The sequence below is a fragment of the Pipra filicauda genome, unplaced genomic scaffold (assembly GCF_003945595.2).
Source record: "Pipra filicauda isolate LSUMZ 115617 unplaced genomic scaffold, ASM394559v2 scaffold45_size4122338_pilon, whole genome shotgun sequence".
Taxonomy (NCBI): Eukaryota; Metazoa; Chordata; class Aves; order Passeriformes; family Pipridae; genus Pipra; species Pipra filicauda.
In genome coordinates this window covers 61,085-87,579 of record NW_024104598.1, presented here as the reverse complement: position 1 = coordinate 87,579, position 26,495 = coordinate 61,085, and the positions used below count along the sequence as shown (strand labels likewise).

Genomic DNA, 26,495 nt, shown 5'->3' with positions numbered 1-26,495 from the left:
GTGGGTGGGCTCTGATCCTGGTTAATGAGCTGTTAAAGAAATTCTTTACTCAGAGGGTGGTGAATCACTAGAACATGTTGCCTAGAGAAGCTGTGGCTGCCCCATCCCTGGAAGTGTTCAAGGCCACGTTGGACAGGGCTTGGAGCAACCTGGTCTGGTGGAAGATGTCCCTGCCCATGGAAGGGGTTTGGAACAAGATGATCTTTAAGGCCCCTTCCAACCCAAACCATTCTATGATTCTACTGGGCACTGCTGGTGCAAGCCCTGCTCAGCACTGTGTTGTTTCCCTGGGGAAGAACAAAGGGGGAAAACATTCCCCAGGCCCACCACAGCCCCATCCCTGCTAACCCTCTTCCCCACAGAAGCGGAAGGTGGAGGAGAGCGACGATGACACGGCACAAGCCAAGGTGCTGCGGCCCCTGCGGAGCTGTGAGGAGCCCCTGACCCCACCGCCCAACTCTCCCACCCCGATGCTGCAGCTGATCCACGACCCGGCGTCCCCGCGGGGCGTGGTGACGCGCTCATCCCCCGGTGCCGGCCCCAGCGACCACCACAGCGCCAGCCGGGACGAGCGTTTCAAGCGGCGGCAGCTGCTGCGGCTCCAGGCCACGGAGCGAACCATGGTGCGGGAGAAGGAGAACAACCCCAGCGGCAAGAAGGAGCTGTCGGAGGTGGAGAAGGCCAAGCTGCACGGCTCCTACCTCACCGTGACGCTCCAGCGCCCCACCAAAGACGTCCACGGCACTTCGATCGTCCCCAAGCTCCAAGCCATCACGGCCTCCTCCGCCAACCTGCAGCACTCGCCCCGCGTGGTCGTGCGCCACGCGCCCGCCAGGATGCCCCTGCGGAGTGGGGGCGAGGAGGAGGCGGCTGCTGAGGAGGAGGATGAGGAAGAGGAGGAGGAGGATGAGAATGCAGAGGAGGGGGGGGCGGCCCGGCTGAACGGCCGCGGGGGCCGGGCGCAGGAGGACGAGGAGAGCTGCATGCAGAGAGAGGTCTGGATGTCCGTCTTCCGCTACCTCACCCGCAGGGAGCTCTGCGAGTGCATGCGGGTGTGCAAGACCTGGTACAAATGGTGAGTGTGGGGACCCGGGGTGGGCTGGGGGGACATGCTTGGTGGCCTTCCCTTTGCTCCCTGGAGCCAGGCAGCATTGCCCTTGGACCTGTGTGCACTGCTCCTTACTGTCCCCTCTGGGAGATCTGAGCATCTGTGTCCCCCACCATGTCCTTATGAGGTGCCAGTGTCCTTTCCTCACCCACTACCCTGATGGTCCTTGCCCTTCCTGGCCTCCTGTGCTGCCAGCAGGCAGGGAAAGTGTGGAAGGCAGGCTGAGGCGGGATGGGTTTGCTGAGGCAGGGTGGATTTGCTGGCTGGAAGTGCCTCAGGGGGCAGCAGGCCCGAAGACAATGCTGGCACTGGGACAGCTGTGCATGGTGAAGGGCTTGGGAACAGATGAGAATGGAAGCTGGGAGGTTTCTAACCGCCGAGCAGCAGGGATGGAGCGATGGGAAAGGACCAGCCTGCTTTGATCGGCAGCCGGTGGGAAGGGTGTGGTGTGATGGCTGGAGGACAGTGTCCCCTTGTCTGCACCTTCAGGGGCTCAGCTGAGCTGCCATCGGGTCCAGGGTCTCCACAGATTCCTGTGGGAGAGGAGGAGTTTGTGCCACCTCTGGGCTCTGCCACAGCTCTCAGTGAAGCAGCAAGTGGTGCTGGAGCTGTGGGATGGGACCAGGAGGAGTATTGTGTCTGCTGGGAGCGAGGATCCTTAGAATCTCTGCCCTGACAGGAGGAGCACCTGGAGGGGACAAGCAGACCAGCAGCTGTGACTCTTGAGTCTTGTTTTGTGGTAGTAAAACCCTGCTGAATCTGCTCTGGGTGTCCCTGGGTGGCCAGATACCCTCAGCAACCTCCCATGTTTGGGGAAACCTATGGAAACCAGGAGGAGAGCCTTGTTCTGTGGCTGAGGCCATGCCAGGGCTGGGCTTCTCCCTGAAGCCAGGCAACCCACTGGTTGTCTCTTATCCCATGGGGCTCAACTTTCAGCCTTGTCCTTGTCCCCAGGTGCTGTGACAAGAGATTGTGGACAAAGATAGACTTGAGCAGGTGCAAGTCCATCACCCCCCAGGCGCTGAGCGGCATCATCAAAAGGCAGCCGGTCAGCCTCGACCTCAGCTGGACCAACATCTCCAAAAAACAGCTTACGTGGCTCGTCAACAGGCTGCCAGGTGAGCATGGGCTGGGGAGGGGTCCCTATCTGCCACCAGCCTGCTCCAAGGCTTCCTGAGGGCTGGAGCACAGTGAGACACACTCTGCACCCTGGTACCTGCCAGCTTGGGAACTCCCAGGGTTCCTGGATCTCATCCCCAGCAAATGTCCCACCCCAAGCAGGGAGGGGACCTGCTTCCTCATGTGCCTGGAAAAAGAGGGTTGAGATCTGGGATGCCTCAGAGCTGACCAAACCCGTCTGACTCGTTACCTCTCTCCCTCCTGCCAGGCCTGAAAGACCTCATCTTAGCGGGCTGTTCCTGGTCTGCGGTCTGTGCTCTCAGTACCTCCAGCTGCCCCCTTCTCAGGACCCTCGATCTTCGGTGGGCAGTAGGAATCAAGGACCCTCAGATCCGGGACTTACTCACGCCTCCAACAGACAAACCCAGTAAGCTGCTGCCCCGGGGCAGGGCTGGAGTGGTGGTCACTCAGGAGGGTCCCCGTGGGTTGTGGGGAGATGGAAGGGGATGACGTTCCGATCTCAGAGCGGGGAGGTGATGCTGGATCCGGAGTGCCGCAGTGTGCCAGGGCAGTTCGTCCGTGCTCAGCTCCTCCTCTTCCTTTGCAGGTCAGGACAATCGCAGCAAACTCCGCAACATGATCGACTTCCGGCTCGCCGGCCTGGACATCACCGACGCCACGCTGCGCTTGATCATCCGCCATATGCCCCTGCTCTCCCGCCTCGACCTCAGCCACTGCAACCACCTCACGGACCAGTCGGCCAACCTCCTCACCGCCGTGGGCTCCTCCACACGCAACTCCCTCACCGAGCTCAACATGGCAGGTGGGTGCGCTGCTCCGGCCATCCTGCAGCACCTCCCTCCTCCCAGCACGACACGGGATGTCTTCCCAGAGCTGTTCCACTCACTCTAGCTCTCCTTTCCCTGCAGGCTGCAATAAGCTGACGGACCAGGCCTTGCTGTACCTGCGCCGCATCTCCAACGTCACCCTAATCGACCTGCGAGGTTGCAAACAGATCACCCGCAAAGCCTGTGAGCACTTCATCTCGGACCTGTCCATCAACAGCCTCTACTGCCTGTCCGATGAGAAGCTGATCCAAAAAATCAGCTAGAGACCCTCCCCGGGGCAGACTGAGGAGAAGGAAAAGAGCCCATCCCACCCCTCTCGGAGAGCCGCTCCTCCACCTCCCCACCTTGCCCTCCGTGTCCTGCCTCCCACCTGACTCGGCAGGCAGGGCCGCTGCTCCACTGTCCTTCCTCCTCCTCCTTCCCCGGGACTTCTGCCGAGGAAGATGTCCCGCCAGGCTGGCCAGTACCAGAGGAGGAACGGGCACATGGCAGGGAGCCTCAGCCCGGAGGCTGGCCGCTCCCAGGGTGGAGCTTGTAACAGAGGTCTCTGTGCAGAGAAATGGGGCACCCTCTTCCCCCAGCTTTTCCCCTTCCTTCCCATCGTCTCCTTGCCTTGAAACACTTGTCACTTCCGCGGTAGCACAAAGCTTGAGGGTCTCTCCAAGGAAGCGGGAGCAGAGCCGAAACACCCCATACCCCTCTGTGCCACCACCAGCTCGGCGCTTGCCCTGCGCTCTCACGCCCTTTCTCTTCCCCTCATCTGGCTGCAGGGACTGTGATACATCCCCCTCCTTCTCCCGCCGCTTCCACACATCCGGGCGGCTCTTTGGGTGCCGAGGGCAGGAGCCCCGTGGCTGGGGTGTCACCAGGAGCAGGGGCTTTGAGAGCCCGGGGGGGCGAGGCTGGGGGATAACTCGCTTCCACTCTGGGACAGCATCAGCCTTCCCGTCTGTCCGAGGGGATGGAGCAGGGGAGAACCCACAGGTACATCAGAGCTCAGGGAGGACTCGGGAAGCATCAGCCAGGGGTGAGTGAGCACATGGGGGGGACAGGAGCTGCCTCCTCTTCCTCCCCAGCTCCCGGCACCGTGAAGCACTCTGGGGCCGGAGGGGCGAGGGCTGTTCCATGGCCCGGGACCGAACTGGCACGGCCACCCCCCTGCATCGTCCTCTCCTTCTCCCACCCCCCTTTTCGCTGCCGATTTTCCTTTGCAATGAATGGTCGGTCCAAAGAACCTCTCTCTAGGGCAGCAGAGAGCTTTTTGCACTTTAAAAAAAAACAACAAAAAAACCAACAAAAAAAAACAAAACAAAAAAAAAAGACAACAAAAAAAAAAGAAAGAAAAAAAAAAAAGAAAGGAAAAAAGGTTGGAATCTTCTTTTTCTGGGTCACTATTTTATTTCCCTCCCTGTCCTGCCTGTGCCCGGACGCTCCCCAACTCTCTCCCCCCCATGTCAGCACCCCGCTTTCTCCCTGGCAGCGTACAGATAGCACAATCCAGGGTGTCCCCTCTGTGCCACCCGTCCCCAGCCCCACAGGGGGGTCCCCCGAGGGCAGCCCACCCCCCTGCTGCTTCAGAAGCAATAAGGGAGGAGAGGTGGCCACCCACCCCCTTCCTGGGCGTGGGGACTGTCCCCGGCTGCCACAGGGGGATCTGAGGGGACAATCCCGGAGTGCCTGGACAAGGGGTGGTGTGGCCTCACTGCTGGAGGGCTCGGAGCAGGAAAACACCCGTGGGTGAGAGGAATACCCTTCGGCCTCAGCCTCTCTTGGCGGTGGCGACCAGGGAAGACGTCGGAAGAATTAAAAGCTTTTCTTTTTCCTTTGGATTCATTTTGAGTTTTGCAACAAGAAAGAAAACTTAAAAGAGCTGGGGTTGAGTGTGGCTGGAAGGGCCAGGGGCTCCCCCCCTCTGGGGGTCCCTCCTCCACGGGGACAGCGCCCCCTTCCCGCTGTGCCCCGCAGAGACGCCTGCGGGCGACCCTCCTCACCACCCCGGTGTGGTGCAAATCCACAAGGAAGAAAAAAAGAGAATTATATATAATAAAAAAAATCACTTAGTGATTTAAAACCAACCCAGCCTGCTCCCTAAAGACAACTCCTGCAAGCAAAGTTACTTGTTTAAGGGTTTGGTTGTGGTTTTTGTTTTGTTTTAATCCCCCCCGCCCCCCCCCGTCCCTCCCTCCCTCCCTTCCCCTCCCTGGAGAAATATTGTAAATATCTATTTTTTTGTTGGCGATTTAGAGTCCATCTCTGATGTTTGTGCTTTAAAATTAAATGTAAGCATTAAGGGTAAAAGCAAACGAAGTCTTGCGCTCTCTCAGTTGGGGTTGGGGTTCTTGGCTGGGGCAGAGGGAGGGCACCTACTTGGCAGTTACTTTTGGTTCATTTTCAGTTTGCCTTTCCTTTTTTTTTTTCCTTTTTTTTTTTTCTGGGCTTTTTAGAGAGGATCCTTACTCATAACATATTACCACAAGGCTGTTGTGGGGGGAGGGAAGATCCCAGCCTCCCAAGGGAAATATTTTGTTTCTTGGGGGTGGATTTTTGGAATAAAAAAAGTAAAAGAAAAAAAAAAAAACAACGAACTAAAATCCCTGAGTGTTGGCTCTGCCCATTGTTTGTCTGTGAGGAAAGTGGAGGGGATGAGGCTGGGACCTCCTCTGTCCCCCCTGTCCATCTCTTGGGGTGGCAGTAGCAGCCATCCCTGTGTCCCCATCCTGGTGGGTGGTGGCAGCTGTGCTTGTGTCCTATCACCTCCTGGCAGGGCCATGTGAGTCCTTGCCCTCTGCTCTCCTTTGGCGGATTCCTGGGCCACCAGGGTGACATTTGGCATCCCCCAGCGTGCAGGGATGTCACAGCCCATGTCCCCCGGCGGTCGGGCTGTGACATTTGCATGACGAGGTGCAGGGCTTGCTCTTCCGTGGGTGACATCCTCCTCCACAGGTGGCGAGGCCAACGCCACCCTCCCTGTGCCCCAGTCCCTGTGTGTCACCTGAGTGATACATCAGGACCGAGAGAATCAGAGCACCTAGAGCCCCTGCTTGTCCCCTCCTGGTGTCCCCTCCTGGTCCTGGGGACAGGGAGCCTGCACACGGTGTCACATGCACATGGTCACACCTGCTGTCAGGTGTGTGCACCCACATGGCACATGTGGTGCTGCACGGTGCCACGTGCACTGGCGTGTGGTCACACCTGGTGTCACACCGTGTGATGTGGGGTGACACGTGAGATGTCATGCATCACACCTGCTTGGTCACATGCAGGGCATCACACACAGAGCCACTGTCACACACCCAGCCAGTGTCACACACACATGGTGTCACACAGCCGGTGTCACACTCACATGGTGTCACACATACACAGTATCACACATTCACGGTGTCACACCCACAGTGTCACGCACACAGTGTCACACACAGTGAGACAGAGCCGATGTCACAGTGTCACACACAGGGAGACAGAGCCAGTGTCACATGGTGTCACACATTCACGGTGTCATATCCACAGTGTCACACCCACCCACCCCCAGTGTCACACCCACCCGCCCCCAGTGTCACCCACCCAGTGTCACACACAGTGAGCCAGTGTCACACTCACATGGTGTCACACCCACCCAGTGTCACACATACCCCTGGTGTCAGACGCACCCAGTGTCACCCACCCAGTGTCACACAGAGAGACACACCTGGTGTAACACACATGTTCCTGGTGTCACACCCAGTATCACACACACCTGTTGTCACACACTGTTACACACAGTCCCCAGTGTCACATACAGTGTCACACACACCCCTGATGTCACACCCCGTGTCACACACCCACACCCAGTGTCACACCCAGTGTCACACCCAGTGTCACACACCCACACCCAGTGTCACACACTGGTGTCACACACCCATAATGTCACACACACACAGAGTGTCTCACACACACACAGTGTCACACCCGGTGTCACACACACATAATGTCACACTCTCACTGTCACACACCGGTGTCACACACACATAATGTCGCAGACACCCCCACTGTCACCCCCGGTGTCACCCCCCCGCTGCCGTCGGTGTCGCGGCCCCCCCTGGCTGGGCGGGGCGGCGGCGCAGGCCCCGCCCGCCGTTCCCGGTGCGGCCGCGCCCCGTTCCCTCTGCGGGCGCTCCCGGCGTTCCCGGCGCTCCCGGCCCCGCGCGTCCCGTGTCCCGGCGCCGCCGAGCCCGGCCCGGCCGCTCCCCGCGCCCCCGCCCGGCTCCCCCGGCCCGGCCCCGTTCCGCTTCCGGGCGCGGTTCCGGTTCCGGGGCCGGCGGGTCGGGCCGGGGCGGCGGCGGCGGGTCCGCGGCGCGGGACGATGGCGGACCTGGAGGCGGTGCTGGCGGACGTGAGTTACCTGATGGCCATGGAGAAGAGCCGCGCCGCGCCCGCCGCCCGCGCCAGCAAGAGGATTGTCCTGCCCGAGCCCAGGTGAGGCCCCGCCGCTGCCACTCCGGCGGTCCGTCCGTCCGTCCGTCCACTCTCAGCCCCGAGACCCCCCCGCGGCCCCCGCGCATCCCGTCCCGCGCCGCTCCCGGCGCCGCTCGCTCACACCCGCGTGTCACAGACACTCCCGCACACGTGTGTGCGCGGCACCGGCCGGGAACACCTGCCCGGGCTGCGCTCCGGCACCGCGTCCTGCCCCGGCACAGGCACACGGACACACGGACACACACGGGCAGGGACACACGGACACACGGACGTGGACACACGGACGTGGACATAGACACAGACACATGGACACAGACACACGGACGTGGACACGCACACACTGACACACAGACGTGGACAGGGATACACAGACATGGTCATGGACACACACGGACACACAGACACGGACACATCCTGCTTGGCATACAGACAGGCACACGGACACAGGCACACGGACATGGGCACACACATATCCTGCCTGACATACACACAGACACGCAGACATAGGCACACACACAAATCCTTCCTGACGCACGGACAGACAGATGTGGACACCGAGACATGGGCACACACACATTCTGGCTGTCACATGGACACACAGACATGGATGACACAGTCAACCTGCCCAACAGACAGGCACAAACAGAGACACAGGGACATGGACATAGAGTCATGTGTATACACCCCCTCTGTCCCCACCACGTCACCCCCCTGCTCTCCTGCTGCCGTGCACGCTCATGTTTACACACACACACACCTGTGCCCAGGTGCACACATATGGTCAGGGTCCCCACTCCCCCTTCCAGACCCCGGTGCCCTCCTGTGCCTTCACTTCCAGGCACCCAGGAGGCTTTCTGGGGATACCCTCCTCCCCAGCCTCCCTTGGACCCCCAGTGCGTGGGACACCCTGTGATCCTTACAGGGGCCCAGCAACTTGTCACACTTGGGTGGGGACACACAACACGGGAGGATAGGTGTGCCACCGGGGCTTGGGGGACACGGGAGGAGTGGGAGAGGAGGAGTATGATAGGCACGGGGGTGTGTTGGGAGCAGGGGTCTTTCAGGGGGCACGGGGGGCACTGAGTCCCTCTGGTGTCTCCCCAGCATCCGCAGCGTCATGCAGAAGTACCTGGAGGACCGGGGAGAGGTGACTTTTGACAAGATCTTCACGCAGAAGATCGGTGAGCTGGGGGCACGGGGGGGCTGTGGGGGACACAGGGGGCACTTGGGGGAGCACCCTCAAGGGTGGGCTGGTGGCCACCACGACAGTAGTAGTGGCCATGGCCATTCCCCTGCCCCCTGGAGGTAGCAGGGGGGCTGTGGGGCCGGGCTGGACATGGGTGCCAGGGGGCTGCGCAACGTTCCCCACCCCATGTCCCCCGCCCTGTCACTTCCCCCCACGCCAGCCTTAACCGTCCTGGGCAGGAAGCGCCTCTCACTTCCTCCTGCCGGCTCCGGCGGTTTCCGGGCACGTCCTCCCCACAGCAGCCTGCCTGTGGTGCCTGCCCATGCCCCTGACACGGTGTCCCCCTCCACATCAGCCCCCTCACTGCCCCCCTGCCCTGCCCCACGGTGCCCCACAGCACTGCTCCCTGTGCCAGCCTTGTCCCCCGTGTCACCCTGCCAAATCCTCACCGGTCCGTCCTTGGCATTTCCCCTTCTCCAAGCCTGGCATGGGGGTGGTAGCAGGGCCAGGCAGGCCCAGGGGATGGTCCCTGTGTCCTTTGATGTGGGCCGTGGGGCTGGCATCTCTCATGCTGTGGCTCTGTCCCTGCCAGGCTACCTGCTTTTCCGGGACTTTGCCTTCAACCAGGCTGAGGAGGCCAAGCCCCTGATGGAGTTTTATGAGGAGGTGAGATGGGGGCACCCCCCTGACAGCCCTGTGTTCACGAGGAGGGGTGGGTTAGGGTTTGGTACCTACAGGCCCACAGACGTGGTGCCAAGAGCAGTACCCAAGGTGACAGTGTCCTGGGAGCCGGGAGGTGCTGCTTAGGGGACACGGAGGATGGGATAACCATCGTGTGCCAATGGGATGTGGCACACGGAAGGGCTGGGACCATGGTTCCCAGTGTCCCAGGTCCTGTGTGCCCCTGTGCCACCGGAGCTGTGCCCTCTCCAGATCAAGAAGTACGAGAAGCTGGACTCGGAGGAGGAACGAGCCGCCCAGAGTCGCCACATCTTCGACCATTACATCATGAAGGAGCTGCTGGCCTGCTCCCACGTGAGTGCCGTGCCATGGGGCGAGGCACCGGGGTGGGAGGGGTGTCCCCCCGCACAGGGGCCTGGTACCCAGTGTCTTCAGAGGGAGCTCCGAATCCTCCACAGGCTCTATCCTGGGAGCCATAAACCCAGACACAGACCCCCTCCGTGGGTTTTCCCCTGCCTGGCCCCTGTGTCCCTGTCCCTTCTATCCAGGGTGACACAATCCCATCTCACCTCACAGCCCTTCTCCAAGAGTGCCACGGAGCATGTCCAGAGCCGTCTGAGCAAGAAGCAGGTGCCCCCAGATCTCTTCCAGGTGGGCATCACCCAGGACAGAAAGGGAGTCCCTGCCACCTGTGGTACTCAGGGAGTTAATCCTTAAAGGGGGCTGGGGATGACAGGAGTCCCTGGAGCTGTGGGGGAGGGAGGGTTCTCAGAAAGTATGGGGAGCCCAAGGGATGGTGTGAGGGTCCCCAGCATGGTGGGAGTGAGGGGAGATTGCTGATGGTCCCCATGGGGTGGTCATCAGGGGATTGGGAGCTGGAGGTAGCAGGGATGTCACCCTAGGGTGACAGTGGAGTCCCCAGGGCTGGTGATGTTGTGGTCCCGAGAGATTCAGGTGACCCTGAGGGGCAGAAGCATCCCTGGGGACCTGGAAGTGGCAGTGGGGGTTGTGATATCCCAGGGATGGAGAGACCTCATGTAATGGTGGGGGATGGGTGACGTGGGTATCCCTGGGGACACCGTGCTGAGCTCTGTGTCCCCTCCAGCCTTACATTGAGGAGATCTGCCAGAACCTGCGAGGGGGCATCTTCCAGAAATTCATCGAGAGGTGAGTTGGGGGGAAAGTCCCACATGGATCGGGGTGTCCCATCCCCCTGGAGACCTGGGTCTCCCAGCCCAGACTGGGATCAGGGGTCCCTTCTTAGATAGAGCTCCAGGGCTATCTGTCACTACACTGAGGACTCAGGGAACACTTGTCATCCCCAGATCTGTCCTGGGGTCTCTGTTCCCAGACAAGGGTCCCAGGGGGTGCTACCTATATCCAGACAAATCCGAGGGTTCTTGGCAGGGGGTGTTTCTCCAGGGTCTCCACTCTTGCCCTCTCTGTGCTTCCTTGCAGTGACAAGTTCACGCGGTTCTGCCAGTGGAAGAATGTGGAGCTGAACATCCATGTGAGCAGGAATCCCTGCACCCCAGGATGCACCTCCAGGGAGGGGGACACGGGGAGCCTCTGTGTTCCTCCCCTGAGGAAACTGAGGCAGGGGGTGGATCCCCCCGCCACCACGGACCCAGGTGTCCAGGCTCACCTGTGCCTCCCTGTCACCCCCTCCAGCTCACCATGAACGACTTCAGTGTTCACCGAATCATCGGCCGCGGCGGTTTCGGGGAGGTCTACGGCTGCCGGAAAGCGGACACGGGCAAAATGTAACAGGGGATGCTCCATGTGGGGGGGACAGAGGGATCCACCTGTGATTTGGGGCTGCTGGTGGTCCCGAGGGCACCTGCAGGGGTGTTGCCATGATGACACGTGTCAGGATGTTGTGGAAATATTGTCATGGCTACAGGGACATCAGGGCCGTGGTTGGGAGGTGGAGGTGGGGATGTGGCCGTGGGTGGTGGCACTGGAGGGGCACGGTGGTATGGCTGTGGGGACACAGTGGCTGCAGGGACTCCGTGCCCCCAGGTATGCCATGAAGTGCTTGGACAAGAAGCGCATCAAGATGAAGCAGGGCGAGACACTGGCCCTCAACGAGCGCATCATGCTGTCCCTCGTCAGCACCGGGGTGAGGGCATACGGGCAGGGCTGGCACCCTGCTCGTGGGCTGTGGCAGGGGACAGGGGACAGGGACAGGGAGGGTGACCCCCCCCGTGTCTTCTGCCAGGACTGCCCATTCATCGTGTGCATGTCGTACGCCTTCCACACGCCCGACAAGCTCAGCTTCATCCTCGACCTCATGAACGGTGAGGCCCCGGTCCCGAGGGACCCTGTGGCTCAGGGGGCAGTGCCAGGGTGACAGCTGGTCCCTGTGGTCACAGGGGGGGACCTGCACTATCACCTGTCCCAGCACGGCGTCTTCTCGGAGGCGGAGATGAGGTTCTACGCGGCCGAGATCATCCTGGGCCTGGAGCACATGCACAGCCGTTTCGTCGTGTACCGTGACCTCAAGGTGACCGTCCCCACAGGCACCCACACCCCTGTGGGCACCCTCAGACCCCACAGGATGCCCTGTTAGCATCCTCAGGCCTTTAGAAACCTCCCTCAGGACTCCATGGGCAGTCACAGGTGTCACAGCCACCCTGCAGGAGCCCTCAGACCCTGTGGGCACTCCCCAAATCCAGAGGGCACCCTCACGTCCCTTGGGCACCCCTGACACCGCAGGAACCCCCTAAGATCCATCGCAGACTCTGAGACCTTGGGGCGGGTACTTGCTGACCCCATCAGCACTTCCCAGTCCCACCTCAGTCCTGTGGACACCCCAAATCCCACAGAGCTCCCCAGCTGTGCCCATGGGCTGTCCTTGGGCTCAGGGGGAATGCCATGTCTTGGCAGCCAGCAAACATCCTCCTGGACGAGTTTGGGCACGTCCGCATCTCCGACCTGGGCCTGGCCTGCGACTTCTCTAAGAAGAAGCCCCACGCCAGCGTGTGAGTGTGCCCACGCCCCTGCCCGCCCTGCCCACCCGCCCGGGCGGCCCCTGACCCCCCTGTGCCCCCTCCCCAGGGGCACCCACGGGTACATGGCGCCGGAGGTGCTGCAGAAGGGGGTGGCGTACGACAGCAGTGCCGACTGGTTCTCCCTGGGCTGTATGCTCTTCAAACTGCTCCGGGGGTGAGTGTTGGGCTCGAGTGGGCATGGGTGGGCACAGGTGAGCACCACTGACCTCCCTTTCCCCTTGGCGCCACAGGCACAGCCCATTTCGGCAGCATAAGACAAAGGACAAGCATGAGATTGACCGGATGACCCTCACCATGGTGAGTGGGGGCACCCCTGTGTGTGTGTGTGCCGGTGGGTGCTGATGTGAGGGCAGGGCATGAGCACCTCTGGGCTGTTGTGCCCCCCACCATGTGTTGGTGGCGGCCTGGGGGGCTCACTGGGGGTGTGAGGGGTCAGGGACAGCTGGTCCTTCACGCTGAGCCATGCCCAGAGTGCATGTTCGCGCCCGTCTGCGTGTATCCTGTGCACATCTGTGTGCATCCCTAGCCCTGTGTACGCATGTCCCTTGGTGCCAACGTGTTCATGGAATCTCCCGCAGGCCGTGGAGCTGCCGGACTCCTTCTCCCCGGAGCTGCGCTCCCTGCTCGAGGGGCTGCTGCAGCGGGATGTCAACCGGCGCCTGGGCTGCATGGGGCGTGGGTGAGTGCCCCCGAAACCCCTGGGGTACCGGGGAGGGTGTGCTGGTGCACTGCCCTGAGAGCAAGCTCACCTGCCCTCCTCCCTCCCCAGGGCTCAGGAGGTGAAGGAGGAGCCCTTCTTCAAGGGCCTGGACTGGCAGATGGTTTTCCTGCAGAAGGTGAGGGGCACTACACCCATGGTTGGGGACAGGGACACGGACACAGGCAGCCACCCCTCTGACCCCCCGTTCTGACCCCCTCTGACCCGCAGTACCCGCCGCCCCTCATCCCGCCCCGCGGCGAGGTGAACGCGGCCGACGCCTTCGACATCGGCTCCTTCGACGAGGAGGACACCAAGGGCATCAAGGTACCGGGACGCAGGGGCTGAGCGTGGGGGCGTGGGGTGCCCAGCAGCCCCTCACCCCGGCATCCCGCCCTGCCCAGCTGCTGGAGAGCGACCAGGAGCTGTACCGCAATTTTCCGCTCACCATCTCGGAGCGCTGGCAGCAGGAGGTGACCGAGACTGTCTTCAACGCCGTCAACGCCGACACCGACAAGCTGGAGGCCCGCAAGAAGGCCAAGAACAAGCAGCTGGGCCACGAGGAGGGTGAGTGGGGCTGGGGACCCCCACCCTGACAGCCCCCTCGGGATGCATCCGGGGCTGACCCCGCCTCTCCCGGGCACAGAGTACGCCATGGGCAAGGACTGCATCATGCACGGGTACATGGCCAAGCTGGGCAACCCCTTCCTGACACAGTGGCAGCGCCGCTACTTCTACCTCTTTCCCAACCGCCTCGAGTGGCGTGGGGAGGGCGAGTCGCCGGTAAGGCGGGCACAGCACGGCACTGGGTGGGTGCCAGGGTGTGCCGGGCACAGGGGGTGCACTGTGAGGGGTTTGGGGTGCGTGGGGGGCCAGGGGCCGGGCTGAGCCTGTCCCCCCAGCAGTCCCTGCTCACCATGGAGGAGATCGACTCGGTGGAGGAGACGCAGGTGAAGGAGCGGAAGTGCATCCTGCTCCGCATCCGCGGGGGCAAGCAGTTTGTGCTGCAGTGTGATGTGAGTGTGCCCCCCTCCCCCTGGGTCACCCCTAGGGCTAGCCAGCCTCTGAGGCCACTGGCATCTCTGCTGGGTGCTGGCCACCCCCTGCCCCCTCACTGGCCGTCTTCCGCGAGTGCCACTTGGTCTCGCTGGGCACTAACCAAACCTTGCTGGGTGCTGGCCAACTCCTGCTATCTGCTAGCCACCCCCTCTGCTAGGTACTAGCCACCTCCAGACTGTCTCTAGCCATCCTCTGCTGGGCACTAACCATCTCCTGCCAGCTGCTGGCCACCTCTTGCTGGCCACTAGCCCTGCACATTTAGTCCTTCAAGCTGTGACAGGGCATGAATACTAAAAGCTTGGGGCACCTCCAGAACCCAGGGAGACCCAAACTACCCTGTACCTTGCCCTGGCACCCCAGGGAGCCCCAAACCAGGAGCCCTGGCACCCTGGGGAGACCGTGACAAACCAAATCTTGCTCTGGTGCCTCAGCGAACCCCAAACCACCAGTCCCCTGCCCTGACACCCCGTGGCCTGCCCTGGGGAGCACCCAACCACTCCGTACCCTTCCCTGGCACCCTGGGGAGCCCACCACCCTGTATGCTGCCTGGGGAGACCTTGGCTATCCTGTCCTCTGCCCTGGCATCCTGGGGAGCCTGTTCTGACCTGTTCCCTGCCCTGGGCATTTCCTGGCCACTCTGTCCCCTTGGGGAACCCCTCCTGACCCGTTCCCTGCCCCGCAGAGCGACCCCGAGCTGGTGCAGTGGCGGAAGGAGCTGCGGGACGCGCAGCGTCAGGCACAGCAGCTGCTGCAGCGGGTGCCCCGCATGCAGAACAAGCCCCGCTCACCCGTGGTGGAGCTCAGCAAAGTGCCGTTCATCCAGCGCTCCCCCAACGGGCTCTGACCCCCTCCTGGTGTCCCCTTCCCCCCTTCCCACCCCACCTCTAATTTATTGGGTTGGGTTCCCGCGTGTCCTCCCGTGTCCCCCGGGGCTGGTGCCACCCCAGGGGCATGGCTGCGGTGACGCCGCTGGCGTTGGGCACCTCTCCCTGGTGTCCCCACCCTGATCCTCCGTGAACTCTCCGGCTCAGATGAAGGCAGCCCCCGCGCCCCCCTCCCCGCCCCTGCCCACCCGCTTCCCCACTGCCACGTGTGCCAAAGGGGGCCAGTGGGTACCGGTGTGTCCCCCCCTCCCCGCGTGGCTGTACCTGTCCCGTGGGTGCCAACTCCTCGTGTGTGTGTGTGTGTGTGTGTGTGTGTGTGTGTGTGCGCGCGCCAGGGGGACCCCCTGTAAATACTGTGCCACAGGTCCCCTGCACCCCCCCCGGCTCTGCCCCTGCCCCTCGTGCCGCCCCCCAGGGCAAGGGGGGCACCCCCAGCCCACTGCCACCCCCCCTTCCCAGGGGAGAAGGGATCAGGTGGGACCCCCCCAAATCAGCCTCCTGGTGGGCACAGGCATCCCCTCCCTCCCCAGTTCCTGGCAGCATCTGTAAATATTGGTCTCTGGTCACTCTGCTCCAGGGGCTGGGGGGGCACTGGGCATGGGGGGCACCGGGCAGAGGGGGGGCCACCGGGTGAGTGAGATTTTCATGAGCAGAGATGTGAGAATGCCAAAAAAAAGAGTTTTTATAATAAAAATATAGAAAAACACCGCCTGGCTTCTCCTCCCTGCAGGGGGTGGAGAGGTCACTGTGCCTGCTGAGGGTGTCACTGTGTCCCTGTCACCTCCCTGTCACAGGGCTGCCCCTGTGCCCCCCCATGGACACAATGGCACTCTGGGGACATCCCAGGGAGTCCCCAAGCCCTGCAGGGTGGGGGTCCCGGGCCAGCGGGGGGTGCTGGGGATTGTGTTCCCCTTTGCTATGCTGTCCCTGGGGGTGACTTTGGCTGTCCCCTTGTCACCAGGCGGTGCAGGTGGCACCTCTCTGCGCACACCCTGCCTGCGGGCAATCAGTCGGGGTGCGGCAGGCGTGCAGGGCCGGTGCTCCAGCATTCCTGGGGATGGGATGGGATGGGATGGGATGGGATGGGGTAAGCCCAGAGCCTGGTGCACAGTGGTCCTGAGCACTGTGTACCCACTGCAGGACTGATGTCACCACATAAAAGGGGTCAGAGAGCCCCCGGATGAGGAGGAGGATTGGTCAGGGTGGGATGGGATGAGATGGGGTAAATGGGGTAAACCTGGATCTGAGTGCACGGTGGTCCCGAGCACCAGGAACCCACTACAGAGCTGATGTGACAACATAAAAGGGGGTCAGGGAGCCCCAGGATGAGGATGGAATGGGATGGGATGAGATATGCCCAGTACTGGGTGCACAGTGGTCCTGAGTACTGTGTACCCACTGTGGGACTGATGTCATGACATAAAAGCGGTCAGGCAGCCCCGGAATGAGGATGAGGATGGGATGGGATATGCCCAGTGCCCGGTGCACAGTGGTCCTGAGCACTGTGTACCCACTGTGGGACTGATGTCATGACATTTTTAGAAGAGGTCAGGGAGCCCCGGGACGAGGATGAGCTGGGGTCCGCTGTCCCTCCGTGCTCGGTGCCGTTCCGAGTGCCGACGCTGTTCCCGGTGCCCTGTGCCATCGCCGGTGCCGTTCTGGATGCCGGTGCCGTTCCCAGCGCCCGTGCCCGCTACCGGTGCCGTTCCCAGCGCCCATCCCCGTTCCCGGTGCCGCCGCCTTTCCCGTCGCTCTCCCGGTGGCCGCTCCCGGTGCCCGGTGCGGCCCCGCCCCAGCCGCCGCTCTGCGCCGCCGCCGCCGCCGCCCCCGCGCAGCCATTGCGGGCAGGCCCCGCGCTGCGGCCCGTCCGTCCGCCCCGGCGGCCCCGGGGACATGGTGCCGGGATGGCCCGGCCCGCCGACACCTTCCCGCTGCACCGGCTCGTCTGGCACAACCGGCACCAGGCGCTGGACAGCGCCCTGCGCGCGGGGACGGTGGGAACGCCGCCGGGAGCGGCACCGGGAATGGCACCGGGAGAACGGGCACCCCCCTCCCCCACCCCCACCGCGCACCGGCACCGGGATGGGAGCGGGATGGGAGGGGAGGGAGAGAGAGGGACCCGCCGCGCGGGAATGGGGGACTGGGAGCGCTGGGAATGTCGGGGGGGGACTAGGAGGACTGGGGGAAACTGGGAGCACTGGGGATGGGGGGCTGTACTGGGAGGACCGGCAGGACTGGGAGCACTGGGGAAACTGGGAGCACGGGGCGGGGGGGGGGGGGGTAGCACTGGGGGGACTGGGAGCACTGGGAGAAATGGGGAGCAGTGTGGGAGGGGTACTGGGAGGACTAGGGGGGACTGGGAGCAGTAGGGAAGACTGGGAGCATGGGTAGCAGACTGGAAGCACTAGCGGAGACTGGGGGTACAGGCTGTTGGGAGGACTGGGAGCACCACGGGGACTGGAAGCACTGGGAGAAATTGGGAGCAGGGTGGGAGGGGTACTGGAAGGACTGGAGGGAAACTGGGAGCAGTAGGGAAGACTGGGGGCACAAGGCACTGGAAGGACTGGGAGCACTGGGGAGGGGATCGGAAGCACTAGGGGAGACTGGGGGTACAGGCTATTGGGAGGACTGGGAGCACTGGGGGAGACTGGGAATACTGGAAGGACTGGCAGCATTACAGGGGGACTGGAAGCACTAGGGGAGAGGGGGTACAGGGAACTGGGGGAACTGAGGGTATATGGGACTGGGAGCTCTGGGAGGAGTTACAGGACTGGGGGAAACTAGAAGCACGGGGGGGGTTGGTACTATAAGGACTGGGAGCACTGGAGGGAGACGGGGAGCACTAGGGAAGGCTGGGGGCACAGGACACTGGGAGGACTGGGACCACTTGGGAGGGGACTGGGAGCATTGCAGGGGGACTGGAAGCACTAGGGGAGACTGGGGGTACAGGGGATTGGAAGGACTGGGAGCATTGGGGGGAGGCTGGGAGCACTGGGGGAGACTGGGAAGACTGGCAACATGGGGAACTGGCAGCACTGGGTGGGAGGGACCACTGGGAGCACGAGGGGAGACTGGGGAGACTTGGAGTGCTGGAGGAAGACTGGAAGCACTGGGGGGGAAGGGGAGTACTAAGGGAGACTAGGACACAGGGGACTGGGAGCACTGGAAGAACTGGTAGCACTGGTAGGACTGGTGACAGTGGGATAATAAGGTACTGTAGCACCAGGGGTCAGGAAGCTACTGGGAGCACTGGGATACAGGGAGACTTGGGGGAGGCTCTGTGACACTGGGAGAAGAGGGGCTGGGAAATGGAGGACACTGGGAGAAGATGGGCTGGGAGCACTGGAGTTGGGGGGGAACTGGGAGCACTAGGCTTTTGGAGCATGGGGCATGCAGGGGAAGTATTGGGGGGCACTGGGTGGCACGGGGTGCCCAGGGGGCAGTGACCCGCCACCCTTTCAGCACGATGTGGAGCTGACGGACCCCCGTGGCCGGACGCCCCTGGAACTGGCCGTGTCCCTGGGCCACCTGGAGTCGGTGCGGGTGCTGCTGCGGCACAACGCCAACGTGGGCCGGGAGAACGCCAACGGATGGACGGGTACGGGGGCACCGCGGTGCCGTGGGGACACAGGGACACCGCCACAGCGGCCCCCGGGTGACCCTACCCTGTGACCCCCAAGTGCTGCAGGAGGCCGTGAGCACGGGGGACCCCGAGATGGTGCAGCTGGTGCTCCAGTACCGCGACTACCAGCGGGCGACGCGGCGGCTCGCCGGCATCCCCGAGCTGCTCAGCAAGCTCCGGCGGGTACGGACGCCCCCATAGCTGGGGGCCCACCACAGCCCCTGCACCCCCAAACCTCCCCAGGAACCCCCATTGACCCCATTCTTTCCCTGGGGACCCATACCCATGACCCCACTCTTCTAGGTTGCCCTTATCCCCACCCAGGACCCCAGTAAGGACACCTATCCCTGCCCCACAGACTCCCCACTGCCCAGAAGGAACCTCCCTAGTCTTCCCAGAACTCCCCATTGACCCCACTCCTTCCCTGGGGATCCCCTGTTTTTTGCCTCCACCAATGACCCCACTCTGATCCCACCCGGGGCCTAAGTAGGGACCCCCATCCCTTCCCTCAGGACTCCCCACCTCCCCAGTGACCTCAGCAAGGACCCCCCAAAGTCTTGCTAGAACTCCCTATTGACCCCACTCTTTCCCTGGGGACCCCCTGCTTATCCATCCCTGTGAATCTCCACCTATGACCCCACCCTCCCTGATCCCCATATTCCTATCTAGGGCCCAAATAGGAACTCCAGTCCCTGATCCCAGGACTCCCCACCTCCCCAGTAACCCCAGCAGGAACCCCCAGTTCTCCCCAGAACCCCCCACTGACCCCACTCTTTGCCTGGGGATCCTGTGTTTATCCTTTTTCCCTGGGGCCCCCTTGACTTCCCCGTGGACCCCCACCCATGACTCCACTCTCCCAGATCCCCATATCTCCACCTATAGGAACCCCAATCCCTGCCCCCAGGATTTCTCAGTGGACCCCAGCAGGGACCCCCCCAAGCTCATCATGCTCCTCATCCCTTCCAGGCGTCCGACTTCTACGTGGAGATGAAGTGGGAGTTCACCAGCTGGGGTGAGCGTGGCCGGGCTCTGCGGGGTGAGGGGCTGTGGGGTGTCCTGTGGAGCCCCCCAGGCGTGTCACTGAGGGGGTCCCCGTGCCCGCAGTGCCGCTGGTGTCCAAGGTGTGTCCCAGTGACGTGTACCGCGTGTGGAAGCGCGGCGAGAGCCTGCGGGTGGACACCACCCTGCTGGGCTTCGAGCACATGACGTGGCAGCGCGGCCGCCGCAGCTACATCTTCAAGGGGGAAGGTCAGCTCCAACCCCCTGCTCCGGGACCCCCTGGGACCGTCCTGTCACCCTGGGGATCCCCCACACCTCCGCACTATATGTACATCCCCATAAAGACCCCAGATCCCCTATAGGGACCCCCTGGGACCCAGATACACTCTAGTCACTCCGCCAGACCCCCTGACTATAGGTACACCCCTGTAAGGACCTATCCGGACCCCCTGGGGCACTGGATAAACCCTGGAACCCTCCAGTCCCTCTGGGAAGCCCCCAGAAACCCCTACACTAAAAGTACATCCCCATAAGGACCTCTTGGGAACCTCCAGTCACCTGGGGAGCCCCCCAGACCCCCTACTCTATAAGTACACTCCTGTAAGTAACCCAGATCCCCTGTAGGGACTCTGGGTATGCTGAGGGACCCTCCAGTTGCCCTGGGGATCCCCCAGACCCCCTGCACCATAAATACCACCATAAGAACCTCCCAGAATACCTATAGGAACCCCCTTGGATCCCAGATACACTCAGGAACCCTCCAGATGCCTCCCCAAGACCCTTGCATTATAAGTACTCCCCTTTAAGGACCCCAGATCCCCTATAGCGACCCCCTGGGACCCCGGTTCCTCCTTCCTGAGGGTACCACCTCAGGCCCTCCACACATACCAGGGACCTCAGTCCCCTGTAGGGACCTCCAATTCCCACAGATCCCCTATAATGACTCCATGGGGACCCCATTTCCTTGTTCCTGAGGGGACCACTTCAGCCACTATATGTACCAGGAAACCCCAATCCCCCCATATCCCCTACAGGTACCCCTTGGGGACTCCAGTTCCTCTTTCCTGAGGGGACCATCTCAGCCCTTACATATACCAGGGACCCCATTCTCCTGCAGAGACCCCCAGTTCCCCCAGATTCCCTATAGTGACTCCATGGGGGCCCCATTTCCCTGTTCATGAGGGGAACACCTCAGCCCCTATATGTACCAGGAACCTCCAATTCCCCTAGATCCCCTGTAGTGACTCCATGGGGACCCCAATTCCCTCTTCCTGAGGGGACCACCTCAGCCCCTACACACACCAGAGACCCCCAGTTACCCCAGAACCCTAAGATCTCCATGCTGAGGAGTGTCAGGGTGCCATGGGGGGCTGTGTTCTGACCCCCCCGGTGTCCCCCACAGACGAAGGGGCCGTGGTGATGGAGGTGGACCACGACAAGCAGGTGGTGTACACGGAGACACTGGCGCTGGCCCTGCACGAGCCCGACCTGCTGCTGGCAGCCATGCAGCCCACAGAGGAGCACGTGGCCGGCAGGCTCACCTCTCCCATCGTCTCCACGCACCTGGACACCCGGAATATCGCCTTCGAGAGGTGGGAAGGGCGAGGATGGCACCCTGGCGTGGCTGGAGGTGGTGACACTCAGCGGGAAGGGGCTGTTGCAGGGGGAAGCACGTGTGGAGGGGAAGGAAACGCTTGTGCAAGAAGAGGGTGAGCGGCTGTGGGGACCCCCCCTATGGGGACCTGACACCTTCCACCCTCCCAGGAACAAGTCTGGGATCTGGGGCTGGCGCTCGGAGAAGATGGAGGTGGTCAGCGGCTACGAAGCCAAGGTGGGCACGGAGAATGGAGGGGGACATTGGAGCACCCCGGAGCGCAGGGGGCTGATGGTGTCACCCCCTCAGGTGTACAGTGCCAGTAATGTGGAGCTGGTCACCAAGACCAGGACGGAGCATCTCTCGGACCAGGACAAGTCACGCAGTAAAGGTGACAGCCCCACCAGCCAGTCGGGGGCCTGTGTGCCGCGGGGACGTGCCCACTCCTGTGCAAAGCCCGCTCCCTTCCAGGGTGGGACGTGTGTCAAGTGTGGGACACTGGGTGTGGGACAGGTGTCCCCCAGGCATGGGACAGTGTGTGGAGTGTGACACGTGATAGGTGTGGGACACTGGGTGGTGGGTGTGACAGTGTGACAGGTGTGGGTCATCCTGAGCAACGGGTGTCACCCATCAGGCACGAGGCAGTGTGTAGGATGTCGCCCGTGAGGTACAAGACACTGTGGGTGTGCAGTGTAACATGTCAGCCATGGGACAGCGTGTGGGGTGTCACCAGTCAGGTGTGGGACACCTGGGGGGCTGGGGTGACATGTGACAGGTGTGGGACCCCATGAGCATGGGGTGTCACCCATCAGGCACAGGACAGTGTGTAGGACACCAGGCGTGGGACACCATGGGTGCAGGGTATCATCTGTCAGGTGTGGGACACTCTGGGTGTGGGGGGTGACATATCAGGTGTGGGACACTCTGGGTGTGGAGTGTGACATGCCAGGCATGGGACACTGCGTGTGGTGTCACCCATCAGGTGTGGCACCCCATGCAGGGTGTGACTGGTGACAGCCTGGGCAGCCCTGGGGGTGCCCCCCCACTGCCCACACTGCACCCCTGCACCCCTCTCTCCTCCCAGGCTCCAAGACCCCCTTCCACTCCTTCCTGGGCATCGCACAGCAGCACAGCACCCACAACGGGGTGAGTGACCGGGCCAGGGGGGTTCCTGGGGAGACTGGGGGTCCCCAAAGGGGGCTGGTGGTCCCGGGGGGGCTGAGCAGTGGTGGTGTCCCCACAGGCGCCCGTGCTGCAGGCTGCCAGCCCCACCAACCCCACGGCCATCACCCCTGAGGAGTACTTTGACCCCCACTTCGACCTCGAGACCCGCAACATCGGGCGCCCCATCGAGATGTCCAGCAAGGTCCAGAGGTGAGGCCACTGTCCCGGGGGGATGGGGGTCACAGGGACATGGCAGTGGGTGTCAGGACCCACAGGGTGGTGACAGGATCCCATGGACATGACACTGGGTGTCAGGACCTATGGGGTGGTAACAGGGTCCTGGGGTATGTGGCAGAGGGGTTGTGGCACTGTCCCAGGGGCCATGACCCCTGGGGTGCTGACAGGGTCCCAGAGGCCATGGCATGGAGTGTCAGGACCCGTAATGGGGTCCCGGGGATGTGGCACTGGGTGTCAGGGCCCATGGGGTGATGATGGGGTCCCAGGGATGTGGCACGGGTGTCAGGGCCCATAGGGGTGGTGAAACGGTCCCAGGGGCTGTGACACTGGAGTGGTAACAAGGTCCCGGGGGACATGACAGTGGGTGTCAGGACCCCTGGGGGCAGTGACATGGACCCCTAGGATGTGGCACTCGGTGTTAGAACCCATGACAGGGTCCCAGGGGAGGTGGCACTGGATGTCAGGATCCATGAGGGTGGTGACAGGGTCCCAGGGGCTGTGGCTCCGGGTGTGTGTCCCCCCGGGGGCGGTGCCGCGGTCCCGGGGCAGTGTCCCCGGGGCGGTGCCGGTGAGCGGGGGCGGTGTCCCCGGCGGGTCCCCGTGCCCATGGCGGTGCCCGGGCAGGTTCAAGGCGACGTTGTGGCTGTGCGAGCAGCACCCGCTGTCGCTGGCGGAGCAGGTGACGCCCATCATCGACCTCATGGCCATCTCCAACGCCCACTTCGCCAAACTGCGGGACTTCATCACCCTCAAGCTGCCCCCCGGCTTCCCCGTCAAGATCGGTGAGGGCGGGGCTTAGCGGGGTGGGATTAATTAGGGGCAAGTCTTAATTAGGGGCGGAGCCACTGACCCTTGTACCCGCAGAGATCCCCCTGTTCCACGTGCTCAACGCCCGCATCACCTTCAGCAACCTGTGCGGGTGTGACCAGCCGCTGGGCTCCGTGCGGATCTGTGCCCCCCAACAGCCCCCCGGCACCAACCCCCCCGGGCCCAGAGGTGAGGCTGGGGGAGCTGGGGGCGTCCTGGGGCCGGGGGTGGAGGGGGCCGTGGGATCCCCGTGGACTCAGGGTGGGGTGGGGGTACGGGTGATACAGAGTGCTCAGGGGAATGGAGCGGGTGTGCAGTGCTGTGGGGTGCCAGGGGACACTGGGATGATGTAGGGTGCCATGGGATGCCACAGGATGCCATGGGGTGCCATGGGGGGGTCACAGGACACTGTGGGATGCCGTGGGATGCCACAGGGTGCCATGGGGTGCTGTGAGATGCTGTGGGGCGTCATGGGACACTGTGGGGTGCCATGGGGTGTTGTGGGGTGCTGCGGGATTCCACAGGGTGCTGTGCGGTGCCATGGGTGCAGGGTGCTGTGGGATACTATGGGGTTCCATGGGACCCTGTGGCATGCCATGGGATGCTGTGGGACACCGTGGGATGTCGTGGGATGTGTGGGGTGCCATGGGATGTCACGGGCTTCCATGGGGAGCTGCGGGGTGCATGGGGAGCTGTGGGATACCCCGAGGTGCTGACAGCCCCCTTGGCATGGCAGCCTGGCCGTTCCCGTGTGAGGTGGAGGCGGGCGTGTTCGAGGTGCCTGCGGGGTACACGGTGCTGGGCGCGGGGCGCAGCGAGCCCCTGCGGGACGAGGACGATGACCTGCTGCAGTTCGCCATCCAGCAGAGCTTGCTGGACGCTGGCACCGAAACCGACCAGGTGCGGCCATGCCCCCCTCACCTGGCCACACCCCCTCACTTGGCCACACCCCCTCACTTGGCCACACCCACTCACCTGCAGCCCCACCCCACAGGTGACCATCTGGGAGGCGCTGACCAACACCCGCCCAGGTGCGGAGCCGCCGCCCTACGACGAGGACCTGCAGCTGGAAAGGTGGGGCTCTACCCACGGGGTGTGGGGTGCCACACCCACCTCACCTGGTGTGAGGGAGGGGCCCAAAAGTGTTAGGGTGGGGCAGGGGAGGGGCCATGGGGTGTGGTTTAGAGGGGCGGGGCTTCAAGGTGTGAAATTGGGGAGAGGAGGGGCCACATGGGTGTGGCCTAGAGGGGAGGAGCTTATGTGTGTCCAATTGAGAAGAGGGGAGGGGGTGTGGCCATAGGGATGTGGCCTAAAGGGGAGGGGGTTAAAGGTGTCAGATTGGGTAGGGAAGGGGTTCTGAGGGTGTGGCTTAGGGGGTGAGCCTTAAAGGTGTCAGGGTGGGGTAGAGGGGTGTGGCCTAAAGAGGCTTAAAAAGTTGGTGGGAGAGGGGCAGGGCCATGAGGTGTGGCTTAGAGGGACAGGGCTTAACAGTGTCAAGGTTTGGGGGGCCACAAAGAGGGGAGGAGCATTTTACTGTCAAAAGGGTGTGGCCATAGAGGGTAGGGCTAGTGATGGGTGTGGGTGGAGCATGTGGGGGGTGTGTCTCTCCAGCCCATTTTGGCATTGCGAAGCAGGTTGTGGCCACCTAGGGTGGGTGGGGCACAGGTGTGTCAGAGGGGGTGTGGCCTTCACAAAGGGGGTGTGGCCTCCACAAAGGGGACATGGCCACGCCTGCTGTCCCCCTGGCAGGGCCCTGCAGGAGAGCATGCTGCTGCAGGCCAGGCCCAGCGCCGACCCCCCGGCCGCTGGGAGCCCCCCCGGTGCGGGTGGTGGGAGCCCCCCGGCCCCCCCTGGGTACGGCACCTTCGCGGAGCAGCTGCGCCTGGCCATGGCCCTCTCGGAGCGGGAGCAGGAGGAGCGGGAGCGACGGCGGCGTGAGGAGGACGAGGAGCTCCAGCGCATCCTGCGCCTCTCCCTCACCGAAAAGTAGCGCCGGGACACTCTGCACCAGGACAGGAATGTCCCGCACCGGGACAGGGATGTCCCATGTGGGGTCACACCATGCAGGGACACGGATGTCCCACGTGGGGACACACCCCTTGCAGGGACAGGGACACCCGACCCAGGGGACACCTCAGCGTGGGCACTGTCCTGCACTGGGACACCCTAGTTTGGGCATAGCCCTGCCAGGGTGGCCCCCCCGTGATGGGGACCCCCTGATGTGGGCACAGCCCCCGCACGGGGGGATTTGATCCAGGGATCCTCCTACCCCCAGGACCCCCAGTCCAGGGCTCCTCTCCCGCCAGGCTCAAACCTCAGCCCAGGGATCCTCACCTGGGGACCCCCACCCCAGGAACACCCCAACTTCCAGGACTCCCTCCCCTGGGACCTCCCTCCTCTTTAGTGTTGTACCTTGACCCCCTGGGGGGCAGGACGGCCCCGAGGGATGTGGGTGACCCCTATATAAAGGCACTCCAGTGGGGGGGCTGCCAGGGGACCCCCAGGCCTCATCCCTCGGGGCAGTGGGGGGAGCAGGGGAGCCCCGAATGTCTGTACATATACATATACATATACATATATATATATATATATATATATACACAAACGTGTGTCTGTGCCTGTGGGGGTGGTGGGTGGGGTGTCCCAGGGTGTGGAGGCTGGGAAAAAGGGTGGAGCCTGCAGGTAGGGTGGGGCTCAGGTGATGAGCCTCAGCCAGTAAGCGTATGGGTGGCACTGGTGGGGTGCTCCTCCCCTTGAACCCCCCCAAATCTGACCCTGTGCCCCCGTTCCCAGCCTTGGGGTTGATTTATTTAATTTATATTTCCTGGGGAGACCCTCACCCAGGAAGAGGGGCTTGGCTGGGGACCCATGGGGTGACAAGGGGTTTGGGAGGGTGTCACATGCTGGGGACCCTTGGGGGATTTCCACCCGATGAGACCTTGAGGGGGTCCCAAGTGCTAGGGACCCTCAGGACGTTCACACCTGCTGGGGACCTGGGGGTGTCCCATGGGTTAGGGAACTGTG

The 26,495-nt window shown here is 62.9% G+C and overlaps 3 protein-coding genes across 4 annotated transcripts in view; all 3 read left to right on the top strand.

Moving 5' to 3' along the window:
- The window catches only part of KDM2A (lysine demethylase 2A), a 35,625-nt gene extending 31,236 nt beyond the window's left edge, over positions 1 to 4,389 (top strand). Inside the window, exons 18-22 of the mRNA XM_027722429.2 lie at positions 363 to 1,075; positions 2,063 to 2,226; positions 2,496 to 2,654; positions 2,835 to 3,050; positions 3,157 to 4,389. Of these exons, the coding sequence (XP_027578230.1) occupies positions 363 to 1,075; positions 2,063 to 2,226; positions 2,496 to 2,654; positions 2,835 to 3,050; positions 3,157 to 3,338 (1,434 nt within the window). The 3' untranslated portion in view covers positions 3,339 to 4,389. The remainder of the gene's footprint in view (positions 1 to 362; positions 1,076 to 2,062; positions 2,227 to 2,495; positions 2,655 to 2,834; positions 3,051 to 3,156) is intronic.
- A 3,009-nt stretch (positions 4,390 to 7,398) lies between these two features.
- GRK2 (G protein-coupled receptor kinase 2) lies at positions 7,399 to 15,755 on the top strand. Of its 2 annotated transcripts, none has more exons than XM_027722431.2 (21): positions 7,399 to 7,527; positions 8,632 to 8,708; positions 9,306 to 9,379; positions 9,647 to 9,748; positions 9,971 to 10,045; positions 10,500 to 10,561; positions 10,853 to 10,904; positions 11,066 to 11,157; positions 11,417 to 11,516; positions 11,616 to 11,694; positions 11,770 to 11,900; positions 12,284 to 12,378; positions 12,455 to 12,562; positions 12,639 to 12,705; positions 12,987 to 13,087; positions 13,178 to 13,244; positions 13,337 to 13,432; positions 13,510 to 13,672; positions 13,752 to 13,888; positions 14,011 to 14,121; positions 14,847 to 15,755. In XM_027722431.2, exons 1-21 carry the CDS (start codon positions 7,415 to 7,417, stop codon positions 15,006 to 15,008), a joined length of 2,064 nt encoding a protein of 687 aa, XP_027578232.1. In that variant the 5' UTR covers positions 7,399 to 7,414; the 3' UTR covers positions 15,009 to 15,755. The 2 variants fall into 2 exon arrangements, with proteins under 2 accessions (XP_027578232.1, XP_027578231.1); XM_027722430.2 differs by having other exon boundaries at positions 14,008 to 14,121.
- Positions 15,756 to 16,889: 1,134 nt separating this feature from the next.
- On the top strand, positions 16,890 to 26,064 carry ANKRD13D (ankyrin repeat domain 13D). The gene is made up of 15 exons (XM_027722434.2): positions 16,890 to 17,042; positions 18,511 to 18,646; positions 18,729 to 18,853; positions 19,637 to 19,682; positions 19,775 to 19,918; positions 21,072 to 21,261; positions 21,434 to 21,500; positions 21,573 to 21,654; positions 22,348 to 22,409; positions 22,507 to 22,637; positions 23,289 to 23,446; positions 23,529 to 23,660; positions 24,208 to 24,371; positions 24,466 to 24,545; positions 25,221 to 26,064. The coding sequence occupies exons 1-15, from the start codon at positions 16,953 to 16,955 to the stop codon at positions 25,459 to 25,461; spliced, it is 1,848 nt and encodes a 615-aa protein (XP_027578235.2). The 5' UTR covers positions 16,890 to 16,952; the 3' UTR covers positions 25,462 to 26,064.
- The last annotated feature ends 431 nt before the right edge of the window (positions 26,065 to 26,495 follow it).

Excerpts from the sequence above, each read along its gene's own strand:
- ANKRD13D (XM_027722434.2), top strand. The coding sequence starts at position 16,953 with ATGGCCCGGCCCGCCGACACCTTCCCGCTGCACCGGCTCGTCTGGCAC. Across the intron at positions 19,919-21,071 it reads CTACATCTTCAAGGGGGAAG|ACGAAGGGGCCGTGGTGATG; the intron begins GTCAGCTCCAAC and ends TGTCCCCCACAG. Across the intron at positions 22,410-22,506 it reads AGCACAGCACCCACAACGGG|GCGCCCGTGCTGCAGGCTGC; the intron begins GTGAGTGACCGG and ends GTGTCCCCACAG.
- GRK2 (XM_027722430.2), top strand. The coding sequence starts at position 7,415 with ATGGCGGACCTGGAGGCGGTGCTGGCGGACGTGAGTTACCTGATGGCC. Across the intron at positions 12,563-12,638 it reads CTCTTCAAACTGCTCCGGGG|GCACAGCCCATTTCGGCAGC; the intron begins GTGAGTGTTGGG and ends TTGGCGCCACAG. Across the intron at positions 13,433-13,509 it reads AGGACACCAAGGGCATCAAG|CTGCTGGAGAGCGACCAGGA; the intron begins GTACCGGGACGC and ends CGCCCTGCCCAG.